Raw genomic sequence first — 26,939 nt, 5'->3', positions numbered from 1 at the left:
AAAAAAAGGCACTTTTCCAACCCTTAACAATATTATTGAGATGCTAATATGAACCTCCTCCAAATATGTCAATTCCATAAATATGGAATGCTATTCTCAAGTTAAGCAGCAACTAAGATAACTTCATTGAAATCTATGAGGCTCAGAAATGAGCACCCCACAAATCTGCTCTTGTCCCTTTCCCCCTTCACAGGATAACTTTTACTCATCCTTCAGGTCACAAGTTATTACCACTGTCTCCATGAAACTTCCCTTCATCCCTCCCAAACTTTACCATGTAGACTGAATTGCTAGTGAATTTCTTCATTATTCTACTCCTTGTTTAGGTTTTTTAATTGCTTAGGTAAGTGTCTCTTTTCCACTAGTCCCTGAACTCTTTGAGACCAAGGACTATTTTACCCTAGTTTACCATTTGCCTCACTCTGTACCTTCCCATAGCAGGCTTTATGTTCTTATGTGTGTGAACACCTATCTCCTCGCAGTTAAGGTCACTGTTCTCTAAAAGGTGGCTGTATGTTTTACCATAATTGATATAGCAGGCAGTCAGTTTTTCAAACATCTTTTGTTTGTTTGTGTTTTTTAATTTTGGCTGTGCTGTGCGGCTTGCAGGATCTCAGTTCCCCGACCAGGGATTGAACCCGGGCCTCCTCAGTGCAAGTGCTGAATCCTAACCACTAGACCACTAGGGAACTCCCTCAAACATATTTTGAACTATCTACCCTCGTACTTTTGGGAGGGGGGTACACAGAGAATGCAGGATTTCTCAGTAGTACTAAGACTCTCAAGCCTTCTGAAATGGGTTTTGCCATCCCTAAGCCAAAGTGGATAAAATTCCACCCATTCTTATGACACATCCATTCATCTTGTCAAATATTCACAGAGGCGTCCTCAAAGTTGGACTTTGGTACAGGACCTGGGGATACAATAATGACGCTGTTCCTGATGGAAAGTAGTTTAGGGTCCAGTGAGGGAGACAGATGAATACGTAGACATGTGTACTACAGAAAGGAAAGCTATGATGAAAAGAGTCCACAGCATCATAAGAACACAAATGATGGCATCCAAGTTTGGGTTTGGATGTGGTAGGGGAAATGCCCCCAGTTGGAGAATGGTTAAATAAATAATCATCATTTCTATTCAGTAGACTCTACTGTGTAACCGTTAAAAAACAGAGTTTTGAGGGCATAACATCAAGTGGAAAACTGAAGTGTTAACATGGATAAGTCTATGAACTAAAAAAAAAGGCTACAAGGATGTATGAACAATGATTTTGTGGTTTTTACTGATGGCCAGACCATTATTATTTCCCCTCCTATATTTTTGTTTTGACCATACCCTAGTACAGGGATGGTGGGGAGTGAGAAATAAATGTGGAGTGACAGCAACCTTACCCTGCCCACGAGCACGGGGTCAGGCCCGGTGTACTCCTCTATCACGAAGAACTGGTTCCAGACCCAGCCTCTCTTGGAGCGCTGCAGCACCTGGCCCTCCTTGCCCTTCTCGTGGTGCCCGTGGAACGAGGGTCGCAGGTGGCTCCTACGCTCCGTGGCGAAGGCCTGGCTATGGCACAGCACGCCCAGGCACACCAGGGCGGCTTGTAAACAGTAGTTCTCCTTCATTTTTGGTTACGTGGTAGGCACAGGAGAATACGGCTGTCACCCCTTCCAGCGACTGTGCTGCAGCCTGGCCGCTGGTGGCCTCCCACGCGTCACGCCGAGCTCTCTCGGACTGGAATGTTTCTCCTCGCTGAGCACATCACGTCAGGGCTGCCCGCTTCCCCGGTCGGCCTCTGCAGGCAGAAAGAAAGGTCAGACTAGTCGCAGGCTCCATCCCCACTTCATTTCAATTCCATTCTGTAAACACTGACCCACTGTGGACCCTGTTAGGGCTTTGCTCTGGGTACTGGGGGTGCAGAAGCCAGTGAGAAACAGTCCCTGCTCTCTGGCTGTTTACCACGCGGTGGGTAAGATAAACACATACACAAAGAAACCCCTCAAGGTCTATATGAGGATAAAACGTGTGCGCTGTGGAATCCTGCTGCCCAGGTCTGAGTGTCAGTTTTACTAGCTCTGGGTTTGGGGCAAGCCGACACTGAGCTTAGCTTGCTCATTTATGAAATGGGCTCGCGAATCGAACTCACAGCAAGATCTACACAGGGATACACGAGTAATACCCCTAAACAAGGCCTGCCATACAGTAAACGCTTCATATTTATCTGTTATTATTATGATCATAACTGTGCGTGGGTATGTTTTTGTAATAGGGAAACTTAGGGCATTATGGGTAGCCAGGAGAGGAACACATAATTGATGGGGGTTGAGGATGGAGATGGCAGAGAGTGGGGACCGTTAAGGAGGACTTCCTGGAGGATGGGATGGATGGGCACAACCATCAGATGAGTTACTGTGATAAGAAGGGAATGGATGGGATGTCCAGATAGAAGGAACAGCATGCCCCAAAGCCCAGAGCTGGTCATAAGCATAGCACGTCCCAAGACTGTTCGGCTTACTGGATGGTATAAGAAAGGAGGAAGCCATCAATGAATCCTTCCAGATATGGGAGGTCGGGGCAGACCCTAAGATGGTCACTGATGGCCACTAAAACATGTGTCAGTGAAATAATGGGTCAAATTCTCATTGTTGGATCAATATAGCGTCAATTCAGTAAGCAAGATTTGCTCTTGTCAGGTCCAGTGTCCACTCAGGAACCTGAAGATCCTACCTTAACCTGACAGTCTTTCCAAGGATACTTTATAAGCTCTCTCCAACAAGGAAAAGCAAAATAAAACAGAATCCCCACCAGCTGGTCCAAAGGTCTTGTTCCTGGCACCCAGCCATGACTCAGCTACTCATCGATAGTAAAGATGAGCTGCTAACGCCTTTCCATGCCTCTTGTGGTTTCTCACCTACAGTCACTCCGGTCCTCTCTCCAGCACTCTGGTTCTTCTCTCTGGTCCTTAACTCCTGCCTCAGGTTTCTGGACTTCTTCACGGGACTTTGTTTTTCTGGTGCTGGAAACTTAATTCTCCCCTAAGGATCTTCCAAAGCTCATTCTCCTATCTCAGGATCCTACACCTTCTTCTGGACAGTCATCCTCTCCCCTTGGAGCACCTCTCAGAAACAAGTCGGACCCCTAGTTCCCAGAACCAGACTGTCCTCACTACCACCCCCATCCCCAACGGGAGGGACTCTCAGAAAGTTGCTGGGCATGGAGGATGACACTTCATTTCAACACCAGTGGGTCTAAATGAAATTGGTGAGATTCTCTTTTTTTTAATTGAGAGGTATCGTTGATTTATAATGTTGTGTTAGTTTCAGGTGTATGGCAACGTGATTCAGTTATATGTGTGTATATATAGGTTTATATATATATATATATATATATATATATATATATTCTTTTTCAGATTCTTTTCCCTTATAGGCTATTACAAAATATTGATTATCGTTCTCTGTGCTATACAGTAGGTCCTTGCTGGTTATATATTTTATATATAGTAGTGTGTATATGTTAATCCCGAACTCCTAATTTATCTCCCCCACCCCATTTCCCCTTTGCTAACTCTAAGTTTGTTTTCTGTGTCTGTGGGTCTATTTCTGTTTTATAAATAAGTTCATTTGTATCATTTTTTTGTAGATTCCACATACAAGCAATATCATATGATGTTTTTCTTTCTCTACCTTACTTCACTTAGTATGATAATCTCTAGGTCCATCCATGCTGCTGCATGTTGCTGCCAACGGCATTATTTTGTTCCTTTTTATGGCCGAGTAGTATTCCATTATATATATATACATAAGCTGCTAATGCCTTTCCATGCCTCTTGTGGTTTCTCACCTACAGTCACTCCAGTCCTCTCTCTAGCGCTCTGGTTCTTATATATATATATATCTCACATCTTCTTTATTTATTCCTCTGTCGATGGACATTTAGGTTGCTTCCAAGCCTTGGCTATTGTAAATAGTGCTGCAGTGAACGTTGGGGTGCATGTATCTTTTCGAATTATGGTTTTCTTGGGATATATGCCCAGTAGTGGGATTGCAGGATCATACGGTAACTCTATTTTTAGTTTTTTAAGGAATTTCCATCCTGTTCTCCATAGTGACTGTACCAGTGAAATTGGTGAGATTCTTGAGTGTTGTAGGAATAAAAACCATCACCTAATTCTTTGCTTTATGATTTGGATGAAGTGGTTAGATGGGGGGGAGGGGAATAGGAGAGAGAGAGAATGCATTTTGGCAGAGTGGAATGTACCTAGATTTGGAGGTCAGGTAAACGTGAATTGGAACACCACTTCTATATATTTCAATCAGGGTGGCCTTCGACATGTCAGTCAGGCACTCTTAGCCCCCTCAGTCTCATGTGAACAATAGGGATGACAAGAATTGGTACACACATGCAGGGCTGAAGACAGAGAGGGAACTGGGCACACACTGGATCTCTTCCTCTCTTTCTAGAGCACCACAGTCCAAGCATGCAGCCCTCACTCAGCAGAAGGAAGTGCTCTTGCCCTGCAGGTGGAGATGCCCAGAAGACAGGGGTGAGGTGCTTTCTCTAAGAGAGGAATTGAGGAATAAGAGTTACATGGAGGTACCACAGCCATCTGGCCTTAGAGGTCTCAAAAATAAGGGAACTGGTGGCATTCTAATTTGCTGGCAGAACCCCTTTTCTTCTGAGGCTCTTTGATTTCATCAACCCAAGCCTTTCTGCTCCTTTGTAATATGGCAAAATATTATCTGGGGAGGCCACAGATGTGCATTCATTTCAGGCGTCCATCACTGTCCTCAGGACCATTTTATGATGTTTTATGCAAGTCTCTTCTCAGGGAATACGGAATTTAGTGTTTGTTGTAGACAGACTCTGGGATATGTAAATGTCTGTGTGGAAGAGAGAGAAAGATTCAAAAGGCAGTTTCATCACTTAACCCTGAGACTCAGGCATATCAATACTACATCAAATGCTGTTTCTTACAAGGCAAACTGACTGCATGGAAAGAGCACAGGGAGGGACCAGAAGGAGTTTGATCATACACTGAGGCAAAGTGAAGCCATAGGAAGATACCTGCATTTAAGTCAAAAAGCCAAACATATGATTAAGAATCTGCCACTTAGCTGGTAGTGGGACGTCCCTCAGCTCCGAGAGTGGTGGCTCTGCCTCACACCCTGTAAAGTGAAGCTACTGGGTGACATTTTCTACAAGTGGTTTCCAGGTTCATGTTCTTGTTTGGAGTTGGGGTGAGATATCTTGGGGGCACTTCTGATTCATACACCATCTCCTTACTATACTGGTTTCCTCTTAATGGTTGGGATGATATCTTATTCACAATTAGATGGCCAATGCCTGAGCTCAAAGCAGGACACCAGTAAAAGCTGAATGTATGATTTGAACCCGATACTTCAAGTTCAAACTTGAAATTGCCACCATAGAATCTCAAGAAGAAGAAATAGAAAAGTAAAAGCATATGGTGCAACAAGATCTCTGCCCATTTTACACATGCCAGTTAGTAAGTGTTCATTCACACGGTGATAAATTATCCTTGCATATAAACTGTGAAGTGTTTTTGAAAGAAAGGGTTTAATTCAAGTTGATATTTCTGCACCTCTTTCTTCTGGTTGCCATTTTGCTGTAAAGCACAATTATTCCTGACACTAAACGTGTTGAAACTAGACGACAACTTTCTTTTTCCTTTACAGAAGAAAAATTCTAGCGCGATACTAGTGAATTTAAGAGTTTCCACATGACCAATAAACAATAAATTTCACCCTTTGTTAAAAAGGTGAAATTATCTATTTTCTTCTGTTGGAGAGAATAGCAAAATCAACTTGCTTTTAAAAGTAATTCCTTGAAACCATTATTTATAAATGCTTATATGGCTGTATGTACTATATAAAGTTATTTTAATGGTTAATCTCAGGTATGTTAAGACGAATTTTAAGACAATTTTTGATTCAATTTCAGAATGAAAATTTACTTAGCAAAAGCTTTTTCTAGCTATTGCTCTAAAAACTTTACAAATAGTAACTCATCCATTAATTTCTATAACAAACTTATGAATAGGTACTGTGAATATTCTTATTTTAAAGGATGGAAACTGAGGCCCGGATAGATTAAGCAACTCGTGCAAAGTTATGCTTCAGATAAATCGTAGTGCTGAATCTGAGCCCATGACGTTTGGCTCTAGAGTCTGTGTCGTTAACCAGTGAGCAATACCGGCTATCACCACTTGTTGGTTTCTGAGATTCATAAGGAGACGATATGGACACTGTGATAAAAACAGTAACCTAGATGCCACATGCAGTAAACCAGTATGAGAACCTAGTGTATACTCATAATATGACTATGATGAAAATGTTAATAACAGTAAACATTTGTCCAGTGTTCTTGTCTGCCTAACATTCTTCTAAGTGCTTTCAATGAGTTGAGTCATACATTTTCACAATAAGTCTGCACAATAGTATTACTGTTATCCCCATTTTACAGATAAGTAGTCTGAGGCATAGCAAGATTAAGTAACTTGCTCATAGTTACAGAGCCAGCAAGTGGAGGAGCTTGGTTCCAAGACCTGCATTGTTATCCCCTATAATCCCATGTGATATTGCCTCTCTAAGAGAAGGCTGAAGATCAAATATGGACACATCTCATAAGGCATATCATAATAGTCTAATGATGAAAATAATTTAAGTTTTGGTGGCACTCTGGTGGGGGGTAATACTGTAACTAAAATATTAAACCAAACTAGAAAGAGGAAGGTAAAGCATTTTATAGCAATGATCAAAGTGAAGAGGAACAGGAAGTGATTATATCAGTTCATCAACAACACAGTACAACCAGGTCCTTGAACAGCACTAGTACACAAAAGTAAGTCTTTGCTTTTTTATTTTTAAACACCCTGTTTCAGGATTTCTATATGTATAGGTTAAAAAAGATGTGTTCAGAAAGATTATTATTATTTGGAAATGCTTCTAAAATCTAGAGATCTGGTTGATGTACGCAGTGGTACAGAGTCTGCAGGAATCACTCATGAAAATGAACAGGAGACCGCCCTCCTAAGAAGACCTTCACGTTGTTAACAACTAAGGAAATATATCAGTGTTCTAACTGGTTTTAATAAAGACCCCCCCAAGGCAGTTCTTGAACAATCCTTCCTTTTAAGCACTTTCTAGCAGTATGCAAGAATGTCTAAGCATTGAGGTTCCACTAAAACAGACAGGAGGACTTTATTTTATGATGGGAGGATATTGCTTGCAAGGAAAAATAAATGTTGTTGAAAGTCACAGGAGTAATAACATGACAGGAAAATGGATTTGCAAAACCACCAGCTCTAAGTGGAAGGCTCGCCCCTCTATCTTGAGAGCAGATAGCCCGTCATAAGCTACTGCGCCTTGAGCATAAAACTCACTGTGTTTGCTTTTGTCACCGTTAAAGAAAATGACATACGGGTGTTTAAGTATATTTGGACTCGTGCTGGAAATTGTTATCGGGTAGAGAAAAAAAGACGAAAACGCTTAGCAAAAATCAAACGGCTTTGGTTTTTTAGCTTTCTCCTCCCCCACAGAGCTGGAAGGATCAGACAGGCTGACCTGTTCTTTTCATTTCCAGGGAGTTAATTTACAGTTAAAGACAGGTTATCATTACAGGTTATCATTACATTAAGAATATTACCGAGTCCACCAGAACTCAAAACCTTATTCTGCAAGTGCAGTGGCCTCTTGTCAGGAGCTCAGGGGCTCTGGTCCCCACTGCAACAAACACAGCTTTGTGACCAATCGGATTCCATTATGCAAATTAATTCAAGCATATTTTATTCCCCGTTCAGATCTCATCACTCAGCACTGAGCTGGTCTCTAGTTTCAAATCAAATCACAGGAATTATGCCATGTCTGTGGAAATCACAGAGAATGGAGAGAGGAAGTATTACAAGAACTACTGAATCACATTTCTTCCCCGATTTCTACGCTTGGAGCAAAGCATAAGCTTGTGGTAAGTCACTTCTGCTCAGGTGCAGAATACACAGCAGAGACTGCCAAGCAGGCATTGTGTATGTTACTCCACTCTCTGATACCAAATTCAAATGTTAAAGTAGGTAGCAAAGGGCTTCCCTGGTGGTGCAGTGGTTGAGAGTCCGCCTGCCGATGCAGGGCACACGGGTTCGTGCCCCGGTCCGGGAAGATCCCACGTGCCGCAGAGCGGCTGGGCCCGTGAGCCATGGCCGCTGAGCCTGCGTGTCCGGAGCCTGTGCTCCGCAACGGGAGAGGCCACAACAGTGAGGGGCCCGCGTACCGCAAAAAAAAAAAAAAAAGTAGGTAGCAAAGAGGGCTCCTCATCAATGACCATGATGTGCTTTAAGGGCAAGTGGAATGTTTAAAACTGTTCCATGTAAGTTTCATTCTCTGCTTCTAGAGAAATAGAGAACCACAGGAGTGTCAGCTTTGGAAGTGAAAAGATCAGACCATGCCTGGTATTGGGAAGGCCTGGGTCCAAATCCTAGTTCCATCACTTATGGGCTATATAAAATTAGGTAATGATAGTTGAAATTATCCTTGACGAGGTGCTTGATTTTTCTAGTACTCGGCAATATACTCAGGGCTTGATATACACCATTTAACTGTATTTTCACCACAACTGTATGTAAATATCACCCACAATATTATCTACAAGGAAACTGAGGTTGTGAGTGATGAAGTAAATCACTCAAGGATACACTCTGAAACACGGGCAAGGCTGCAATTCAAATTCAAATTTATGTGACTGCAAAACCCATGCTTTGGCTTTGCCTGGCTCCCAAACACTCAGAGTCCATGTTCCTGATCTTCAACACAAGGACATGGTTTAGACCATCTCCAAGGATGGTCTAAACTCCATGTTGTATTTGACATTGAAAAAAATCTTTGTTAGATGTGAATTTCATTTAAGCATGTACAATGAGCCTTTATATTCTTAGGCTTTTGTGGCCACAGAGTATTCTAGAAATCCATCTTAAGTCCCCAGACCCCAAACATATAGAATCATTCACTGATTATTTATTCATCTTTTCAAGTAATTAAATCATCTTCAAATGACAAGATGACTAAACACAATCTGTGATACGAAGAACTTATTATTTTTGCTCTACTCAATCCTTAAGATAGTCTTTTTCTCACTGTAATATTTGAAAATGTTAATCATTAAGATGAATAAAATATATCATCACATACAGGTAATGACACTGTCATCAGTATCATCTCGGGCTATGAATACACACCCTGTATGAATGTGTGGAAAGAGAGAGATCTTATTTTCCATTTTTCTTCTGCATGAGTGAAAGTACCTGAGGGAAGATTAGGGCAAAAATGGTAATGATAAACAGATGCTCGACATAATGTAACGTCATTTGTGGTATCAAAGGCCTGTACGTAAATCTCTCTTTGTCTCAGAGCAGTGAATATCTATAAAGCTTTCTTTATTTCCTGGTTCCTTCATTCAGCAGTAACTTTTCACAGTGCCAGACCTGGGTTGGACCCTGGAGGCTGCAATGCCTCTCTGATCTGTAGACTCTACTCAAACAATGGTGAGACAGTTGTCTAAACAGATAAATGATCGTATGATGTGATAAGTGCAAACAGGACTGGGTAAAAGAACACAGAGGAATCAGTGACCACATCTCTGCAGATGAATTTGTAACATACCACTCCTGCCTTCTGGTACTTGCCTACTCCAGCCCCTTCCAAGCAAATACCTATATTAACAGTCTCCCACATCCGGAGTTTCCACTCTCACCCAGAGCCATGGATGATTGAACCACATATAGTCCAGTGATAACCAAACCATAAACCAACCCCTGATTTTATCAAACTGTGTAACCTCGTTCAAAATGATAACCTGGGGGGCTTCCCTGGTGGCGCAGTGGTTGAGAGTCCGCCTGCCGATGCAGGGGACACGGGTTCGTGCCCCGGTCCGGGAGGATCCCACATGCTGCGGAGCGGCTGGGCCCGTGAGCCATGGCCGCTGAGCCTGCGTGTCCGGAGCCTGTGCTCCGCAACGGGAGAGGCCACAACAGTGAGAGGCCCGCGTACCGCAAAAAAAAAGAAAAAAAAAAGATAACCTGGGTGAATCAGATTCACTGGGGAACTTTAATGAAAGAAAACAGGACCATTTGCCAGTTAGTAAGGGAGCTGAAACAGAAGGTTATGAGGCACCTGGGGGATGGAGTAGCCACAAAGTGACATCTTACGGCCAGTGTTTCAGTGAAATCAAAGTATGAGCAAGTCAGTTAGAAACCAAACGGAAACAAACATGGCCTCTGTCCCTGAGCCACATAAATGGCAGAGCACATGGCCCTGTTATCTGAAGATCTTGGCAATCAAGGACTTCCTCCAGCTGTTGTCTCCGCAGGGCTCAGCCCTACTGATACTCTGTTTCTGAATTTCTATGAGGTTGTTTGCACTGCCCTCCCTATACGTCAGATGACAATTAGCCCCTTGTACATGAGCTAACTTGAGTGCTTTCTTTTCTCATCAAACAGCAAACCTAGTAAACTATCAATACAATGATCAAGAGGAAAAGTTCGGTGGTTCTTCCCCTGGTCAAGGGTGAAGTACTATAGCTGTGGAGATCCTTTGTTCAGATGTAGAAAATGCCTATTTCTTCTCTAAATTTCCAAGGAATGCTGGGCAATAGGGAGAGGTGTAGAACAAAAGTCAAGACACTTGTGTTGTAGCAAAGGTTCTGCCACTAAACAGTTGTGTAATCTTAGAAAAGACACTCTTCCTCTGGGACTGAGTTTCTCCTTCTATAAAATAGAAGACTGGCAACAGCCTGTTAAGGAGCTGTCTAAAGGAGCCTGTGAGTCTGTGCTGGGCTGAGACACAGCAACTTTCCCTGGATGGAGAGAGATGAAAATTCATTTAGAAGGTCTGGATCCTGCTGCACTGGCAGGGCTGCTCCATGCACAACTCCAGGAGTCCCACTTACGTCAGATATAATGTGAATGGGGCCCTCTGGGACTAGGCAATGCAAGACCTGCTAATGTGACAGGTATTAAAACCCAGCATTAGGAATCAGGACTTTACCTGATGGCCAGTGGGAATCCATTAAGTTCTCTGGTCAGGAGATTGATGGAGTCCGAGCTGTCAGGGGTATACAGGATAAACCAACATGAGAAATGGCAGTCCTGACAAAATTGTTGAGAGCATGGGCTCAGGAGTCAGATGGGGTTAGAGGATTACAGCTCAAGAGTTACTGCTCACTACGTGTGTGACTCAACCTCTGTAGGTCTCCACACTGCAATACTGAAGATGTGAAGAACACCAGGACCGGTCTTAACGGGGGAGTTCTAAAATGAAACAAGATGGTGCATGAAGAGAACTCCGTGTAGTACTTGACATGGGCTGGCACACAGCAGGTGATAAAGACGATAAATTAGGAGTTTTGTTCCTTCACCAAGAATACATAAATATGTACTATAAGCCCTGGATGCATGAATATGGCATATAATACACATACAACATGCAGTACGGTGCAAGCCTCACAAAGGTCTCCAGGAGGCTGCCCATTAAGGAGATACAGACAAACCGATATTTATAATAGGGATTGCTAAATGCAATGATACTAATATATGAGTCCAGGGAGACTCCTGGAGTCATTGCAATAGTTCAGGTGAGAGATAGTATGGTTCTGAACTAGAAAAATAAGCCTCGTATGGAGGAAAGAAGGCCTTTCTAGAAATCATGCGATGGGAAGGGCCTTGGGAACTGGACAGATTGAGGATAGAGGATGCGACTCTGCAGTCTGGGGAGAGTGAGAAAACAGTGGTGCTGCTTCTGGCCTCAAAAGAAGAAGACACTGGTTTGGGGATAAAGAGCATGAGTTTGGTTTTAAACATATTAAGCTTGTAAAGCCAATGGATTGATGCTCAAGTGGAAAGCTCAGAGTAAGTCCAGTTCCCAACTTCTTCCAGTAGTAGGTATTGTCAATGTCAGCATTTCTGTTTCAAGTTCGGACATTTTGTTGCATTAATCAATCTTAGAATCTCAGAACTGGGGGAAATCCTAGCTTAGATTTTCCACTATTCGTCCTTCTTCAACAGACAGATGGGAAAACTGAGATACAGAAATGATAAGTAACTTGCAAAATAAAAGACAGCATGAACAAAACCTAAAGACCTCACTGTATAGAGCGAAAATATAGGGGGAGGAACAAGTATCGACAGTGAAAGATAATTTTTATAACATCTACCCTGCCCTTTCCCCTCAAAACCTGGATTAAAAGCAGTCCTCCTTTTCAAACGATTTCTATGAAACGGCCAGTCCAGGTTCAAGAAAGGAACAGACATTCAGAAATAAGGACCTGGGAGGTCTTTAAAGATGATCAGTGGAGAACTGGAAGAGGAAAAGCAATCTACATATTCTTGCTAGAATGTGACATCCTGCAGAGAAACACAAAGTCTGTTTTTTAAAGCATAAACAATAAGAGGAGGAGTTATCCCAGGGTGGCCTTAATAACTGACAAGGGCTTGATGTGGTTTTTTGAAATAATTACTAAGGCGAGGAGAGAGAGTGCCTCCAATCACCACCTCCCAGAGCCTTTAGAATTCTGAGAAGGCCAGCCTGTGACCTCAATCCACTGCGGTCCCCGTGCATCCGTCCAGCTTAATCAGCCGCTGAACAGGAGTGAGGAATGGAGAGTCAAGCTGCTTCCAATTATCAGAAGCTTGATTTTTACCTGAGTGTGGGTGGGCTGTTCTGGAGGTCTCTTTCTAATGGACCTCCCCAAACTATGCTATCATGCTAGGAGTAGACTAAACTCTGCCATGTTTTAAATGGCTTTTTTTGTATCTTTACAGACCCCGCAGAGAGTCCCTGCCCCTCCTTGTTTTCAGAAACCAGACACCAACAATAGCTTCAGAATGATCGCATAGTGGTTTCAAATAATCCAGTCTTTGAGGCCCAATTCTTTCTTTTCAAACGCACTAACATCAGTTATCAAATTAAGGGGTTTTTTTTTTGAAAAAAGTTAAGCATAAAAGAAAAGTAATGGGATACAGCAAACTAGTCAAGTGCCTTGTACGTGTGCAGAGCATTTTCTGAAGCATATGCCAAACACTGTCAGACAGGCAGGACTTTCAAAGGCAATGCTAAGTGTCTTTTGTGGCTCTCAGATGATATGGTTCACTTAATTAGATTTTCTATAATCCCAGGTTAATCCTATTGTGAATTACAGACGTGAGTTCACTTGCTTGGCAAAAACATCTACTGCTACAAATGCATTTCTGGAAGAAATACATACCTTACTTATAATTCATTACCAGAGTCATTATCACAAAGAGACCTACTTCATCCTCTCTCTCTGCCGGGAAGAAGGACCATTTCCATTCGTTTGATCACACTGTACTTTTTTTTTTTTTTGTGGTATGCGGGCCTCTCACTGTTGTGGCCTCTCCCGTTGCGGAGCACAGGCTCCCGACGCGCAGGCTCAGCGGCCATGGCTCACGGGCCCAGCTGCTCCGCGGCATGTGGGATCTTCCCGGACAGGGGCACGAACCCGTGTCCCCTGCATCGGCGGGCGGACTCTCAACCACTGCGCCACCTGGGAAGCCCACACTGTCCTTTTAAGCAATTTAATAAGGGCACTTTTAACCCTTCCTTTTCCCTAAGATTTGGGAACATAGCCAAGTTCTCACTGAATTCCTTGCCCCTGACTACAGTGATGTATATGCCGACATGGCCTCTGCCCCTCATAGGGCTTAAAATTTAGACTATAGTGTCTCAAGAACTTTTCTGCATATTAGAATTAAGCAGAGGGGAGCGAGGTCATTTGAAAAATCCCATTGCCAAGGCCCTACTCTAAACCACTTGAAAGCAAAGAAACCAGGATTCAGTATTTTTCAAGTTCCCCGGGGGGTTGCAGTGTACATTCAAGCTGAGAACCACTGATCTAGAGCTATACCCGCCAATATGGTAGCAACCTAGACACATGTAGCTTTTAAAATTTAAACTCATCTAAATTAAATGAAATTTAAAATGTACTTCCTGCACATGCTAGTCCCATTTCAAGTGCTCAATGGTGATTTCAATCATCGAAAAACAACTTCTCTTATTAGTCAGCGTTGGTCTTGGGCACTAGAACATCCTCAAGTTAAGCAGAAATGTCTGTTCAGGGAATGAAGGTAGACAAAGAACACTGTTCTAGGCATTCAAAACCTGCCATGAACTCATTGCTTACGGCCAATCTTCTAGACCTCAGTTTTCCTATCTGTGAAATAAAGGGCTGGGTAACACAGTGCCTCTCCACATGACATTAGCAGAATGCCTGGAAAAATCAAGGGATAGGACTACAATGGGTGGGGGATGGCTGAACCAACAGGCCCCATACTCCACAGCAAACAGGACACACCGCTAGACTGGGCAAAATGCTTCCTTGAAAAGCAGTTCAGCTGCATTAGAAACAATGAAGGAAAAAAGAAACCGCTTCTGAGATCTTGATACCTAACAGACTTGCTGTCTCAATCCAGCAACAGTAAGTAAGTTCCTGCTTCAGTGCCTATAATCTCCTGGTTTAGGGAGGAGGTCCGGGCTCAGGAAACCGTGGGACCACTGACAACCGACAGCTCACTTCACCTCTGTGAATCTGTTTTCTCTTATGAAAAGAAAGGCAAATGATGCATGACCTCCCTGGCTCCCAAGTTAAGTTGAGGGTCGAATAAGATAATGGTTTGGGAAGCTCTTTGTAAAAGCATAATGTGGGCTACACAGGTGAGGGGACGCATGATGAAATGCTGACAGCAGTGGCAACTTCCATTTCTTTGAGTAATTTTTAAAGTTTTGGCTTTTAACCTTTAGTGGTGTGGATTGTAGATAAATGTAAATGACCTGTTACTGTTACAGAAAGGAGATGTGATTTCACTCCCTTTCTCTGATAAGGTTATAAAATCTGCCAGATGCTACAAATGTACACGGGCATCCTTTTTGTTTGCCCCAGGACCAGAGGGAATTCTGTAGTGGTGACTTGTGAAGACACTGACCTCCTTGCCTAGAGGATGGTGTGTGTGTGTTGGGGAGAGGGGGCTGGCTGATTCCAGCAAGGACCCAGACTTGATAGGGATAAAGGCCAGAAGTTTCTCTGCAGAGACTAAGGGGTCTTTCAGTTATCCTTGAAATGGGATGAGAATGGAGCAATGATAAGGAGTATGGACAAAGCTGCCAAGTACTTGTCACATGAGAGGGTGGGCTCTCCTGACCGGATGAGTTAGGGGAGGCCATCTTGGCAAATCACTCATTCTCCATTCAGCCTCCTTTTGAAACAGCCCAGTCCATGGGGAAGAGGGGGGTGGCATAAATGTTAGTGAGTTATCATCTACAAACTAGGTTCTGTTTTTTTGAGCACCTACTGTGTGGTAGGCACCTTGCTAGGTGCTAGATACTTTATGTAGATTCTTTATAGCCTCTCTCCCTCCAGCATCTTTGAGAGTTCTGCATAATTGCCTCCTTTGTCCAGATAAGGAAACAAGGGCCAGAGGAACTTCACTTTCAGAGCATTCGGTTTAGTTGGCACCTGAAATGAAATTTGAAGACATATATGGCCCATTCGGAAGCTCTTATCTTTCCACCTCTGATGATGAACGTCTCTGTAATTGTCCTCTGAAGGTCTTAATTTTTCCTTCTGGGGATGCTCAGAGCTCAGCAGGATCTTATTCCACATCACAACCACTTAGTAAATATTTGTAGGATCTCTGCAATTGTTAAATGCTACAAACTAAGGTGAAACATATTCTTTGCTCTCAAGGAACTCAGGTTACTAGCATTTTTAGAGAGTGCGTATTTCCTCCAAGAGTCTTGCAATTAATTCTCTACTTCAAACAAAACCAGTCCCTTAACATTTCCTTAGAGGAATTGCCCCAACCCTTCCCTAGGTGTTCTCCAGCCTGCCCCACTCTTCCAAACAGTCCTTGAAGGAATGAATCGTGATTTCCACACCTCTCTCTCACAACATTTTCCACTTTAGAACAAAATTTTCCTCTATATCCTTTACTGCCTCAGCCTCAGAGAAAGTGCTAATGAGTAATAATATGCAAGTGGTGCAGGGAACTAAAGGAAGGCAGCCAGACAATAAATGTCTTCCAACAATAGGAACCAGCCCAACGTGAGATAGCTCTGTGAGATCTCATGAGCTAATCATCATTGAAAAGATTAGGTATGTAGCTCATGGAAGGAAGGATCATGCCTTGATGGAGGCAAGTCCCACACATCAACGGTTCATCTGAGGGCATCCAAGGTGAGGCCCAGAAGTATTCTCTGACAGGAAGACCACTGGTTGCTTCAATACCCACACTGCAAAGGAGAGTCAATCCTGTTTTTAACAGCAAATGGAGAGGCGGTGACAATAACCTTTTTTTTTTTAACAAAATTACGTAAACAAACAAAAAATATAAAACTTTAATCAGTGTATAGAGCACCAAGGTGACAAAGTACAATGGGATATTTCCCAGGTACGCCATGATGTCTCCCCAGGAGAAGCATGTGCAGCAGGGGATGGGTTCTACCCTTGCTCTCAAGAATCTTACATCCTTTAATCAAATACCTCTTTCCAAAAAGATTTTATCAGAAGGGCAGACTTTTGCAATCCATGGTACTGCTGGTAAAGTGGAATGGGCTCTCTAGCATCACCCACTAAGGGGAAGTCCCTTGGACCAGAGTTGCCCCAGTCACACAAGGGGCAGAGGAAGACTGAACAACAAAGTAGTTATTGTATAAGTCATGAAATTTATCATCAAGGACTTACTTAGCCTTCCTGGCAAGACATCCATGACAGAGATGTTCACTCTTGCATCTCAAGGATGGCTGCCCTCAGGGACATAGAAACATGACTTGGTCTCCTCATTCAGTCTCTTCCTGCTTCTGAATACAACCTCTTCACTGGGTATCCCAGGCTGGGACCCTCTGCATCCCCAAGGTCTAAATTCCCATCCTCCATCTTCTATGCATAGACATTTTAAGATCTAAACTCCAGCAACCTAGTAAATCCCACCCAGAACTCACAAGGTTGGGGCGGGTTGGGGAGGGGAGATTCAGAATTTGAAAGCTAGTCGATTTGACAAACATACACATTCAGAAAATACTAACAACCCCAGATTAAGTAGCTCATTAAAATGAACAGTAAAGATGAACATTCAGAGAGGTCAAAATATACTCAGGATGGCATAGCCACTTCACCCAGAAAGGAAACAGATGGATAGAATTTTGGAATGTAGAAGTGGAAGGACAGTACTAAAGCCCCCTTCTTATTCCTCCTCAGAAGCCATGCCCTCCACATCATGAGTTGATGCCTTGTTTCTTGGGAAACCCACTACCTAATCCTCACCATGACTGCTTCTCTGGTGATAAGCCCAGTTGGACTGCCTAGGACTTTGAGGTTGTACCTAGGCCATGCCAGGTTTTTCTCCCTGGGGTCTGCCCCGACTCTGGCATTTTTACCTACTTCTTGGGGTCTCCCTTCTGTCTGGGCAGAGGAGACAGTAAATGATTCTGCCTCCTGCCTGTATCTGCTGTGTAACTCTGGCGATGACTGTACTTCTCCCTCAGATGTATACCCTTTGGACCAACCCAGAGCAAGGGCTCTGGGATTCTGGGATCTTAATATTTACTGCTGCATTAGAGTTATTCTAGCTAACCGCTCCAACCAAACACACACACACACATACACACACACGCCTGTGTCTCACCTTCCTGCCCTTCCCACTCTGCAGCTGAGATGTCCCAACAGGCCCTATGGCAGAGTCTCTGCACCTTGCTGCTGAATCATGTTTTATCCAGCAGGGAGTGAACTGAACCCGCGGCTGCTACATAAGTTAAATTCTTATTTTATGTCAGTATTTCACCAGCTTGTACACCCTCTTCAACAGATGCCCAGCCTTCAGTTCTTGGGTAACCATTAAGATCTTCCTACAAGAGAGGAAAGATTTAAGTGTTACCCAGGATGCATCCTGGCAACAGGATGGAATGGCTTTTCTGAAAAGGGAATGGCTTTTCAGATTGTATCCAGATTGAAAAGTGACTCTTACCATAAGTGAGTATAGAGTATAGGCTCCTTGACATGAGGAGGGGATGGAGGTTTCACTTTGAGAACACTCAGAGTGAAACACCAGTGATATCTAAACCAAAATCCAAAAAATATCTTCCTGGGGTCATAAGAAAAAGCAAGCAGACATTTTGTTGAACATATTTAAAAGAAGCAACGTCTCCTTCAAATCATTACAAGTCACAAACTTGGCACTGAGATTGCACTTTGAGCAGGTAGATGAGAAAAGATACATTTTTTTTTTCCTGCAGAGAGTAATGAACTGTTATACAGCAGAAACTAACACAACATTGTAAAGCAATTATAATTCAATAAAGATGTTAAAAAAAAAAAAAGAGTAATGAAGACCTTAAGAGAAGGATGTGATTTTTTATTTTCCCAGTGAAGCCATCTTGGAACAAGAAAGCATGATAAAGAGGAGAAATTCAGATTATAGCAGAATAGTGAAAATTCTTTTACTTATAACTGGCTAAAGAATTTTAAGTCAGTTCCTTAGTGAGCATGGAGAATCGGAGTTTATTTTGGAGACAACTAGACATCATGCATACTGGATAAATGGATGGCTTCAGAGTAAACTGCCCATATTCTATTGTATGGCTCTGGTAATCCTCAATACAGTTCCTTTTGCCGATGTCCTACACAACAGAAAACAACAGCAATTTTTTTAGAGAGAACCTGGCGTCAATGGGCACACACCCGTCATTTGCAGTCAGGCTTGTGGTGTGCTGAACTGACGAAACTATGTTGCAATTACCCTTGGTAAAACTGTTTTAATATGGCTCACTTTTCTTGAGTTGGGTTGCGTGTTGAACCAACTCTTGCTTTGCTAAGATGGGGCAGATTTCTAGGATCACAAACTTGCCAAAAGCCCTTTGTGTTACAGTAGAAAAATTTCCACTCCCAATCATATGATTTAGGAATGAATACTGGTTTGGGTCTCAGAAAGCCTGCGTGTTTCCAACCCTATCATGCCTGGTGTCAAACCTATCAAATCATAGTGGGCAGGTCATTAACTTTAGTGGAAAGCAGGGGTCTAGACTTAGCAAATGAAAGTACAGGACATCCAAATAAATCTGAGTTTCAAAGAAACAACAGTTATTTTTAGTACGAGTATGTCTTATAAAATCTGGGGGACATATTTATACTAAAACACTTCGTTGTTTATCTGAAATTCAGATTTAACTGGAAGTCCTGTATTTTGTCTGACAAAGTGGAAATATTTGTACAAATAAAGAACTGGACTAGGTAAGCCAATCTTCAAGCTTCAAATTATTTTTATCCTAATTTCCAGAATCATTTTGTCTTCAAATATCTTCTCTGTGAACTCAGAATTCTCTTGCCTACTTCTTCACAGAAGCAACATCACTGGGCAGAAGAGATCACATCTGGGTAAATGTTGACAGTTTGGGAACTTTTAAAATCAGTGTAACTGAGGTCAGAGAAAACCAAGGAAGGATTTTAGATTTCCCAGGTAGAAGGTAGAATAGGCCGTTGGATATTGACAGGTGACCTATAGTGTAAAAGGCCTAAGGATGAAAGAATTATCTATAGTGCTAATTGATTGAGGAATTAGGAATAATGAATGTTCTCTTTCATCCTCTGACTTGACACTGGTTCTGAGAAAATAACCAATACCCAAATCTGAGAGTCAGGATCATTCATATTAGGAGCATGTACCATGCTGGATTAGCAGGCAACTTCCAAGGTCATTTCAGAAGGCAGCATTCATGGATCTTTATTCACACACACACACAAAGTAATAAAAATGCATTTGCCAAACGTGCCCTCAGCATGAAGTGGGAACCTGGTGTTAAGCAGAGGGAATAACAAGAGGATGTTGTCATGGTCCTCAAGTCACGGAGAGTCTCATGGTGGTGGTGGCGGGCTGGGCAGCAGCCTGGAAAATTGGGAAACAATGTGGAAGGTGCTTTGATGGGGAAATGAGAGAGCTGAGAGAACTCATAGGAGACTCACATAAATGAGGGCACAAGCACGTGGTTGGTCAGAGAAGACTTAACTTGATAAGCCAGAATTAAGTCTTGAAATATACGAATGAATCAGATGTTCAGGGTCAGACCAGCGGGAACAAACATCTAAGGCATGGAATTAGATTCTGTGTTCGGGTAACAATGGGAATGTGGGACTGTGAAAACACAGGAACTGCTCAAGAAGAGGAAGTGGGTGAGGCAGGAAAGGTAGGCACAAGGCAGACCACAAGCAGAAAAAATAAATAATAATTATAATACTGATAGCGTTTACTCTTTGGCCAATGCAGGTGAAGGCAATGCTCGGATTCATACCTGTACTGCAGCACGGGAAGATGGAAAGTCAGCAGCAAGTCAGCTGACCATGCAAAAATAGCCAAATGTCCATCACTGTGGTTCTCCTCTGTCAAAAATAAATGGGTGTCTGCTTCAGTTAGTCATTTTTCATCGTTAGATGTGTTAAGACCTTAGAACTCAGAAGCAGCAGAGTGCCTACGACTCAGATTTAAGGTGAGTGTGTTACGGCTGTGGGGGAAAAACAAAACCCCAAACCAACCACATCTGTCCCACCTTCAAGGGTTGGTGGTTGGGGGAAGGGACAGAGAACAAAGGGAGAGGCAGATAATATATTGTATTGCATGCCTGCAATAATTAGACCTTGAGCTAGGAGCGTGAATGGTACTTGAACTCCTTACAGTCTTGTGATGTAGGGATAATTATTCCTACTTGACAGATGAAACGGAGAATCAAAGAACTTAAGTTCCCCAAGTTCTGACCAGATAAAATGGCATAACCTAAATTTGACCCCAGCTACAGGAAATAAGCTCAAATACACGTGCCAAGCATTCTCCAAACCCCCAACAAACTCAGCCAAAGAAAAGTGGCTCTTGGTATAACAGAGGTGGTGCCTATGCAAAGAAGGAAATTAATTTTATTCTGATTTCCCCCGATCTGTACTGTATGTACCAAATCAGAGCCCTCTTTGCAAAATTAAGGGGATTAGTTATCTTTCCATTCAGTCAGAGTGGCATTATACTTGCATGCAGACATTCCTAGCTAAGCAGAGGAATATCAAGTTTTTACAAAATCATTCAAGAGGTGAGACCTAACCCTGATTAGCGTTTCAATAAGAAGCCTAAGACTAAATAGAGACTAAGCACAGGATCACAGAGGCAATTAGGCATCTTCTAGACAGCCAAGCTTTTCCTCAGACCAATCGACTTGGAGCAAATGAGAATTTTTTTTTCCTGTCTCTTTCTTTTTTCCCCCTGTTGTGAAATGAACTGCCTTAAATAACTGAGGAGGTGACAGCAAGCCCGTTAAAGAAAACGTTTGTCCATTAAGTGAGGCTTAATTAAACAGAGCACAGGCTAATTGCTCTCCCATCTAATAAGTGGTACACTGGTTAAAATCATTCTATTTACAGTGTTTGGTCTGGGAGGCCTGTGATGACACCCTACCAGTAAACTAGGGGAAAAAAACACACAGAGACTTTAAGAAATCACATGCCACTTTGCAAAGCAATGGATGAACTGGAGATGTGTACATGCAAATGAAGTTGATCAAATATTAATATTTATGTACGGTTACTCTCTCTTTAGATTTACTCAGAACGATGAAGCTACATTCACTTATCCCTTTAGATGACGCGTTTGGAATTACTGATAAAAGGCTTAGCTGTAGTACTGTGAGGGTCTAGTGATTGAAATTCTCCAAGAGTGCATCATCAATGCTCCATGACGATGGGGCTCATATGTGTTTTGTTCATCATCTTACTTCCAGTGGGTAGCTTGATATATTGAGCACGTGGGAAGCATTCAATGAATACTTGTTGATTGAGTCTGTGGGAAAAGACCTATAGTGGACACATTTGTGTCTAAAGTGGTAATCCTAGAAATGAGCTTGGATGGTATTATAGCCTGAATTGTGTTTCCCTAAAAGATGCTGAACTCCTAACTCCCAGTACCTGTGAAGGTGACCTTATGTGCAAATCGGGTCTTTGCAGATGATCAAGTTAAGATGATGATGAAGTCATTAGGGTAGACTCTCATCCAATATGACTGTTGTCCTTATTGAAAGGGGACATTTGATCACTGGGGAACACCATCTATAAGTCAAAAACTGCCTGAGGCCCCCAGAAGCTAGGAGGATGGCAGGGCACAGATTCTCCCTCACAGCCCTCAAGAAGAAGCCCACTCTGCCAACACCTCGATCTTGGACTTCTGGCCTCCCAAACTGTGAGACAAATTTCTGTTGTTCAAGCCACCCAGTTTGTGGTACCTGGTTACTATGGCAGCCCCAGGGGACTGACACAGAAGGAGAAGGGCAGAGTGCAGGCTGAGCACGAGGGGAAAATAGCCCATTGTGATTGTCAGTTCTTCCCAGTCACCCGCCCCCAGGCCATGCGCCTCCACCCCCCACCCCATAAGCCATGGGCACTGCTGTGGCCAAGAGCATGGGGTTTAAAGCCTACCTCTGCTCTTCCTCATCACATGCCTTCAACTGAAAAGCGGGGGAATAGTATAGCACATTTCTCCTTGGGTGGTTGTGAGCATTAAATGAGATAATTCTTGTGAGGTGCTGGACACTGTATGTGGCATGTAGTAAGTGCTCAGTAAATACTATTTCTTATCATTGTCAGCATTAAAGCCTCGGCCCCTAGAACTTAAAAAGGCATAAATGCTCCTTGAACACCAGTAGTACTCATCCTTAATTTCCGCATTGTTTACGAGGTGCCTACAATGGAACATTCACAACAATAGTTCGTACTTTCTAGCACTTTGTAATTTACAAAGGACTTTCGCACACATTAGCTCATGTTACACATCAGCCGACAAAAGCGAGGGTTATTGTTATCCTTGCTTTATTGATGGAGAGTGAAAGAATAAGTCAGAGTAATGTTCAGAGATACTAGTGAAGGTGAAGGCTGCTCTCTGAGAGTAGGGCTTAGGCTGAAAATCCTGCCCCAAGAAAGGAAAAACTTTCCTTGAGGGGGAACAGGGTTTCCAAAATCAGCTCCCACTCAGCCTTCCTCTCATCCAGGAGGACACAGCTGATTAATAGCAGCCAGTGGTAGGGGGGGCTCACAGTCATGGGGTGCTTATTCCATGCTGAATACTGCACCTAGCACTCTACGTGCTTTATTTCATTAATCTGCGCACAGCCCTATGGGTTTTTTTTTTAACTACTGTTATCCCCATTTTATAGGTGAAAAATTGAAACTCTGAGAGGTTAAATAACTCACCAAAGGTCACACAACTAATACCACCCCTGACCATCTGATCTTAGAGGTTCTACTTTTAGCAGTTTGACTTTAAGTATCGCCCAATTGGTACAGCCTTTCTCATAGAAAAAAAAACAACAACTCTATAGTATCTGTTTTCTTTTTTCCACCCCTAGAGCCTCCTGACTTTCACTGCACCTTGCACCAGGTCAGATTCAAGGCTTGATTTGTGTTTGATTCAAGGCTTGGCTTCATTCTGCTCAGGACTCTTAGAGGTGCTGGATCTGATACTGCACCTGTTTGGAAGGTGCCTGCTGTGTTCCTCCTCTGTAGGGACTGTGGTTTGCAATTAAAGAGATTAATTTTGTGCCAACACCTGAATCCATGCATCCAAATGTCCTGTTGGAGGCAGCTTCTAAGTCACAGAAGACATGCAGACCCACCTCATCAGAGTCACAAGTCACTGCTCACCACAACCCACGTTAAGTGGCAGGACCTCCTCACGGCCTGCAGCCATCTTGTCTCTGGGTGGCTCTGACGAACTTCCAATATTCTCCCAAGACAGTGCTCTTGCCACTTCTAAAATGATTCAAAACACAGATCCCCCGAAAGAGTCCCAAAGAGATCATCAGTGAAGACGGTGCCACAGGCAACGAGTGTCCAGCTTCCAATGGGAGGTGAAATCTGAAGGCGAGAGGGATCACTGGGGTGCTAGGGTTTCAACTTGTTTGCAAACATCCATCACTCGACTTTGCCTGAAATGACTTGGAAAAAGAGGGATTTGAGATGGGAAGACAGAGGACTGTAAAGGAGACGACAGGGCAGCTGGAGATTTTTTTCGCAAGAATTTGGGTAAAAGAGGAAATGATGAAATATACCGTGGCCTTGGCTTTCTGTCCACTAGAGAGGGAGAGTGGAGACATTCAGGGGGCTGACCAAGTCACTTCACAGTGGTCTGCCATGTACCAGAGAAAGCCAGATCGCCCAGACTGACGAAGGCTCACTGCTATAGCTGAGAAGCTCCGTTTTGGATTTGAAGTATTAATTCAACTTCCTTCTTCTCGAGTCACTTACCAGCTGTGAGGCATCAGGCAAATTAGTCAATCTTTCTCACACTCTGTTTTCTCATTTGAAAAATGGAGATAAAATGCTCCCCAGCCCAGGCAAAGTGGTGGGAATTAAATGATACACAGACAGCATCCCTACGTGTCTGACACGTAGTAGGCTTCTTCCTCTTTTTGCTTTTTTCCTCTCCAGTCCTGGATCCATGAACGATGTATCTTCTAAATAGAAGAATTCAGCCCCCACCTTCATCTTGGAAACCTGAGCTCACATCTTCACTTATCCGGGATCCACACATTACAGAAAGCACCCAGTGCTAGCCTCCTGTCTACGTCATCACATAGCTCAGCCCGAGCCAGAAGCACCCGCAGGTAGAAACCCTGATGAAGGCTCATGGAAAGCAAGAGAAGATGATAGCTGTTTCTATTGTTGTTGTTTTGCAATGGGCTGTTTTCCCTGAGAAGCCAGTAAGCATACCTTAATACCAACCTGCACTTTTTTTGGTTCACCTGTGATCATTTCTTATAGTTCATAGATTTTCAACAGAAGAACCACTGAACCCCGGGGCCCCAGAGTCAAGCTCCTCCCCCTAACCTCAGTTTACAAATAAGAAAGCTGAAGCTTAGAAAAGAGGCAAAACTTGGTCAGGCTAACTCTGTTGGAGGGAGCATTATTCAGACAGAAGTATCTCTGCAGACTGGCTTCCCTACAGGGCTAAGATGAGTGGAAGCCTCCAGCCACGGCCAAACAAGGCCACTGTTCCCGCCAGCGTGCAGAGCTGGGCAATTACAACTGTGGCAATCCCTAGCTGTCTCCTGGAGGTATGCAAGCAAATGTCATCATCAGTGATTCTAAGGAGGAGAATAAACATTTATCGAGTTATTACTATGTGCTGGGAACCATGCTAAGTATTTTACATGCATTGTCTCATTTGATCCTTGCAGCAGTCCTATGAGTACAAACAATGCCCCAGCACAAAGATGTCCATGTGTTAATTCCCAGAACCTATAAATGTATTAAACTGTAAGGCAAAGAGGACTTTGTGAATGTGGTTTAATTAAGGGTCTTGAAATGGGCAGATCATTCTGGATTATTCAGGTGGAGTCAGTGTAATCACAGGGTCCTTATACAAGGGAGGCAGGAGGGACAGAGAGAGAGAGAGAATGGATGAGAGAAGCAGAGGATGAGGTGATGAACTTTGAAGGCAGAAGAAGAGGCCATGAGCTGAGGAACCCAGGAGACACCTAGAATGTGAAGAAGACAAGTAATAAGATTCTCCCCTACGACCTCCAGAAGGAACAGAGCCCTATGGATAACTTGATTTTAGTTAGTTAGCCCATGGGGCCCATTTTAGGCTGCTGATCTCCACAACTGTAAGATAATAAAGTTGTGTTGTTTTAAAGCCACTAGGTTTGTGGCAGCTCGTTACAGCAGCAACAGGAAACTAATATGCCCATTTAACAGATGAGAAAGCAGAAGCTTCACGAGGTTAAAGCACTCAGCAGAAGTCACACGTAGCGGTTCACAAGGAAGCTGAGATGATGCACAGAGGGGGACGCCAGAGCTCCTTCTCCTCTGTGCTGAGCTACATCGCGCTGGGGAAGGAGAAGGAAAGTACAGATTCACAATTTAAAACATGCAAGTCCTTCTTCAACCCTGGGAGACAGTCAAGACGGTCACTGCTTCCTGCTCCATTAAAAACAAAAACAGACAAACACGAGCACGAGAGTTACTGTTCTGTTCAAAGTCACAGTTAGAGGAAGACCCAAAATTCCAACCCAGGTCATTTTGTGTGACGCCACTCCCAGCCCATGCACTGTGCTGCTTCTGTATTTTGTGGGGCACTTTAGTTGGCACCACTCTTCTGCAAAGAGGAGCACCCTGTTCATGGAAACCAGCACATGGTGCCAACAGAGCCCAGTGGAGGCCGTGCCTGTTGCCACCTTCACAGGCTAACGCTCAGGCCAGCTCGAGGGGAGGCCGGGCCTCCAGGGCAAACCTGCGTGCCTGTGCTGTACAAACCTGGCTATGACCTGTGTTCTGTCATTCACTGCGAACTTCTGTCTAGGAACCTGAATTTGGAAACACCTGGATATTTGGAATTGTATAGACTCAGGCATTGCCATCACTACCACCCTGAGCCCTGTTCAGGAAGCCGTCTCTATGTGACAGGCATTGTTCTAAGTGCATTAGAGGTAATAGCTCCGTCAACTGTCACAGAATCCCTATAGAGTAGACACTAATTATTGGGCGATTACAATAATCACCCCATTGTTGACCACATTTGACAAATTATCAAAGAGGAGCACAGAGCAGTCACTTTCCAGCAAGAAACAAGATTAGAACCTGGCCATTCCCACCGCTGAGTCAGGCCACTAGTCCAGACCCTTCAATGAGGGGAAAAAAGCAAACACTCTGAAATAGGCAGGGATATATTTCAGGAAGTATTAATCTTTTATTATTATTTTTTATTCTTTTAACTTCTTTAAAAGCTAAGAAAACTGTAATGAAATTGGGAAAGAGGATGTCTGCTGCTTGAGAAAGACTCCCATTTCCTAAATCTCAGCTCCTTTTTACTTTACTCTAAAGATCTTCTTTTTTTTTTTTTTTTTTTTTTT

At 43.2% G+C, this 26,939-nt stretch overlaps 1 protein-coding gene across 3 annotated transcripts in view; it reads right to left on the bottom strand.

Moving 5' to 3' along the window:
• CDH11 (cadherin 11) overlaps positions 1 to 26,939 on the bottom strand; it is a 141,212-nt gene that overhangs the window by 45,017 nt on the left and 69,256 nt on the right. The window contains exons 1-2 of one of the 3 annotated variants that reach the window (XM_024733718.1): positions 20,352 to 20,434; positions 1,392 to 1,789 (exon numbers count right to left, since the gene is read on the bottom strand). In XM_024733718.1, coding sequence (XP_024589486.1) covers positions 1,392 to 1,619 — 228 coding nt within the window. In that variant the 5' untranslated portion in view covers positions 1,620 to 1,789; positions 20,352 to 20,434. Of the gene's footprint in view, positions 1 to 1,391; positions 1,790 to 20,351; positions 20,435 to 26,939 lie in introns of those variants that run through there. The other 2 variants (XM_024733711.1, XM_024733724.1) reach the window with 2 other exon arrangements.

The sequence above is a fragment of the Neophocaena asiaeorientalis genome, unplaced genomic scaffold, assembly GCF_003031525.2.
Source record: "Neophocaena asiaeorientalis asiaeorientalis breed wild unplaced genomic scaffold, Neophocaena_asiaeorientalis_V1.1 scaffold90, whole genome shotgun sequence".
NCBI lineage: Eukaryota > Metazoa > Chordata > Mammalia > Artiodactyla > Phocoenidae > Neophocaena > Neophocaena asiaeorientalis.
Note: the sequence above shows the minus strand (reverse complement) of the source record. Positions and strands in the feature narration are given on the sequence as shown.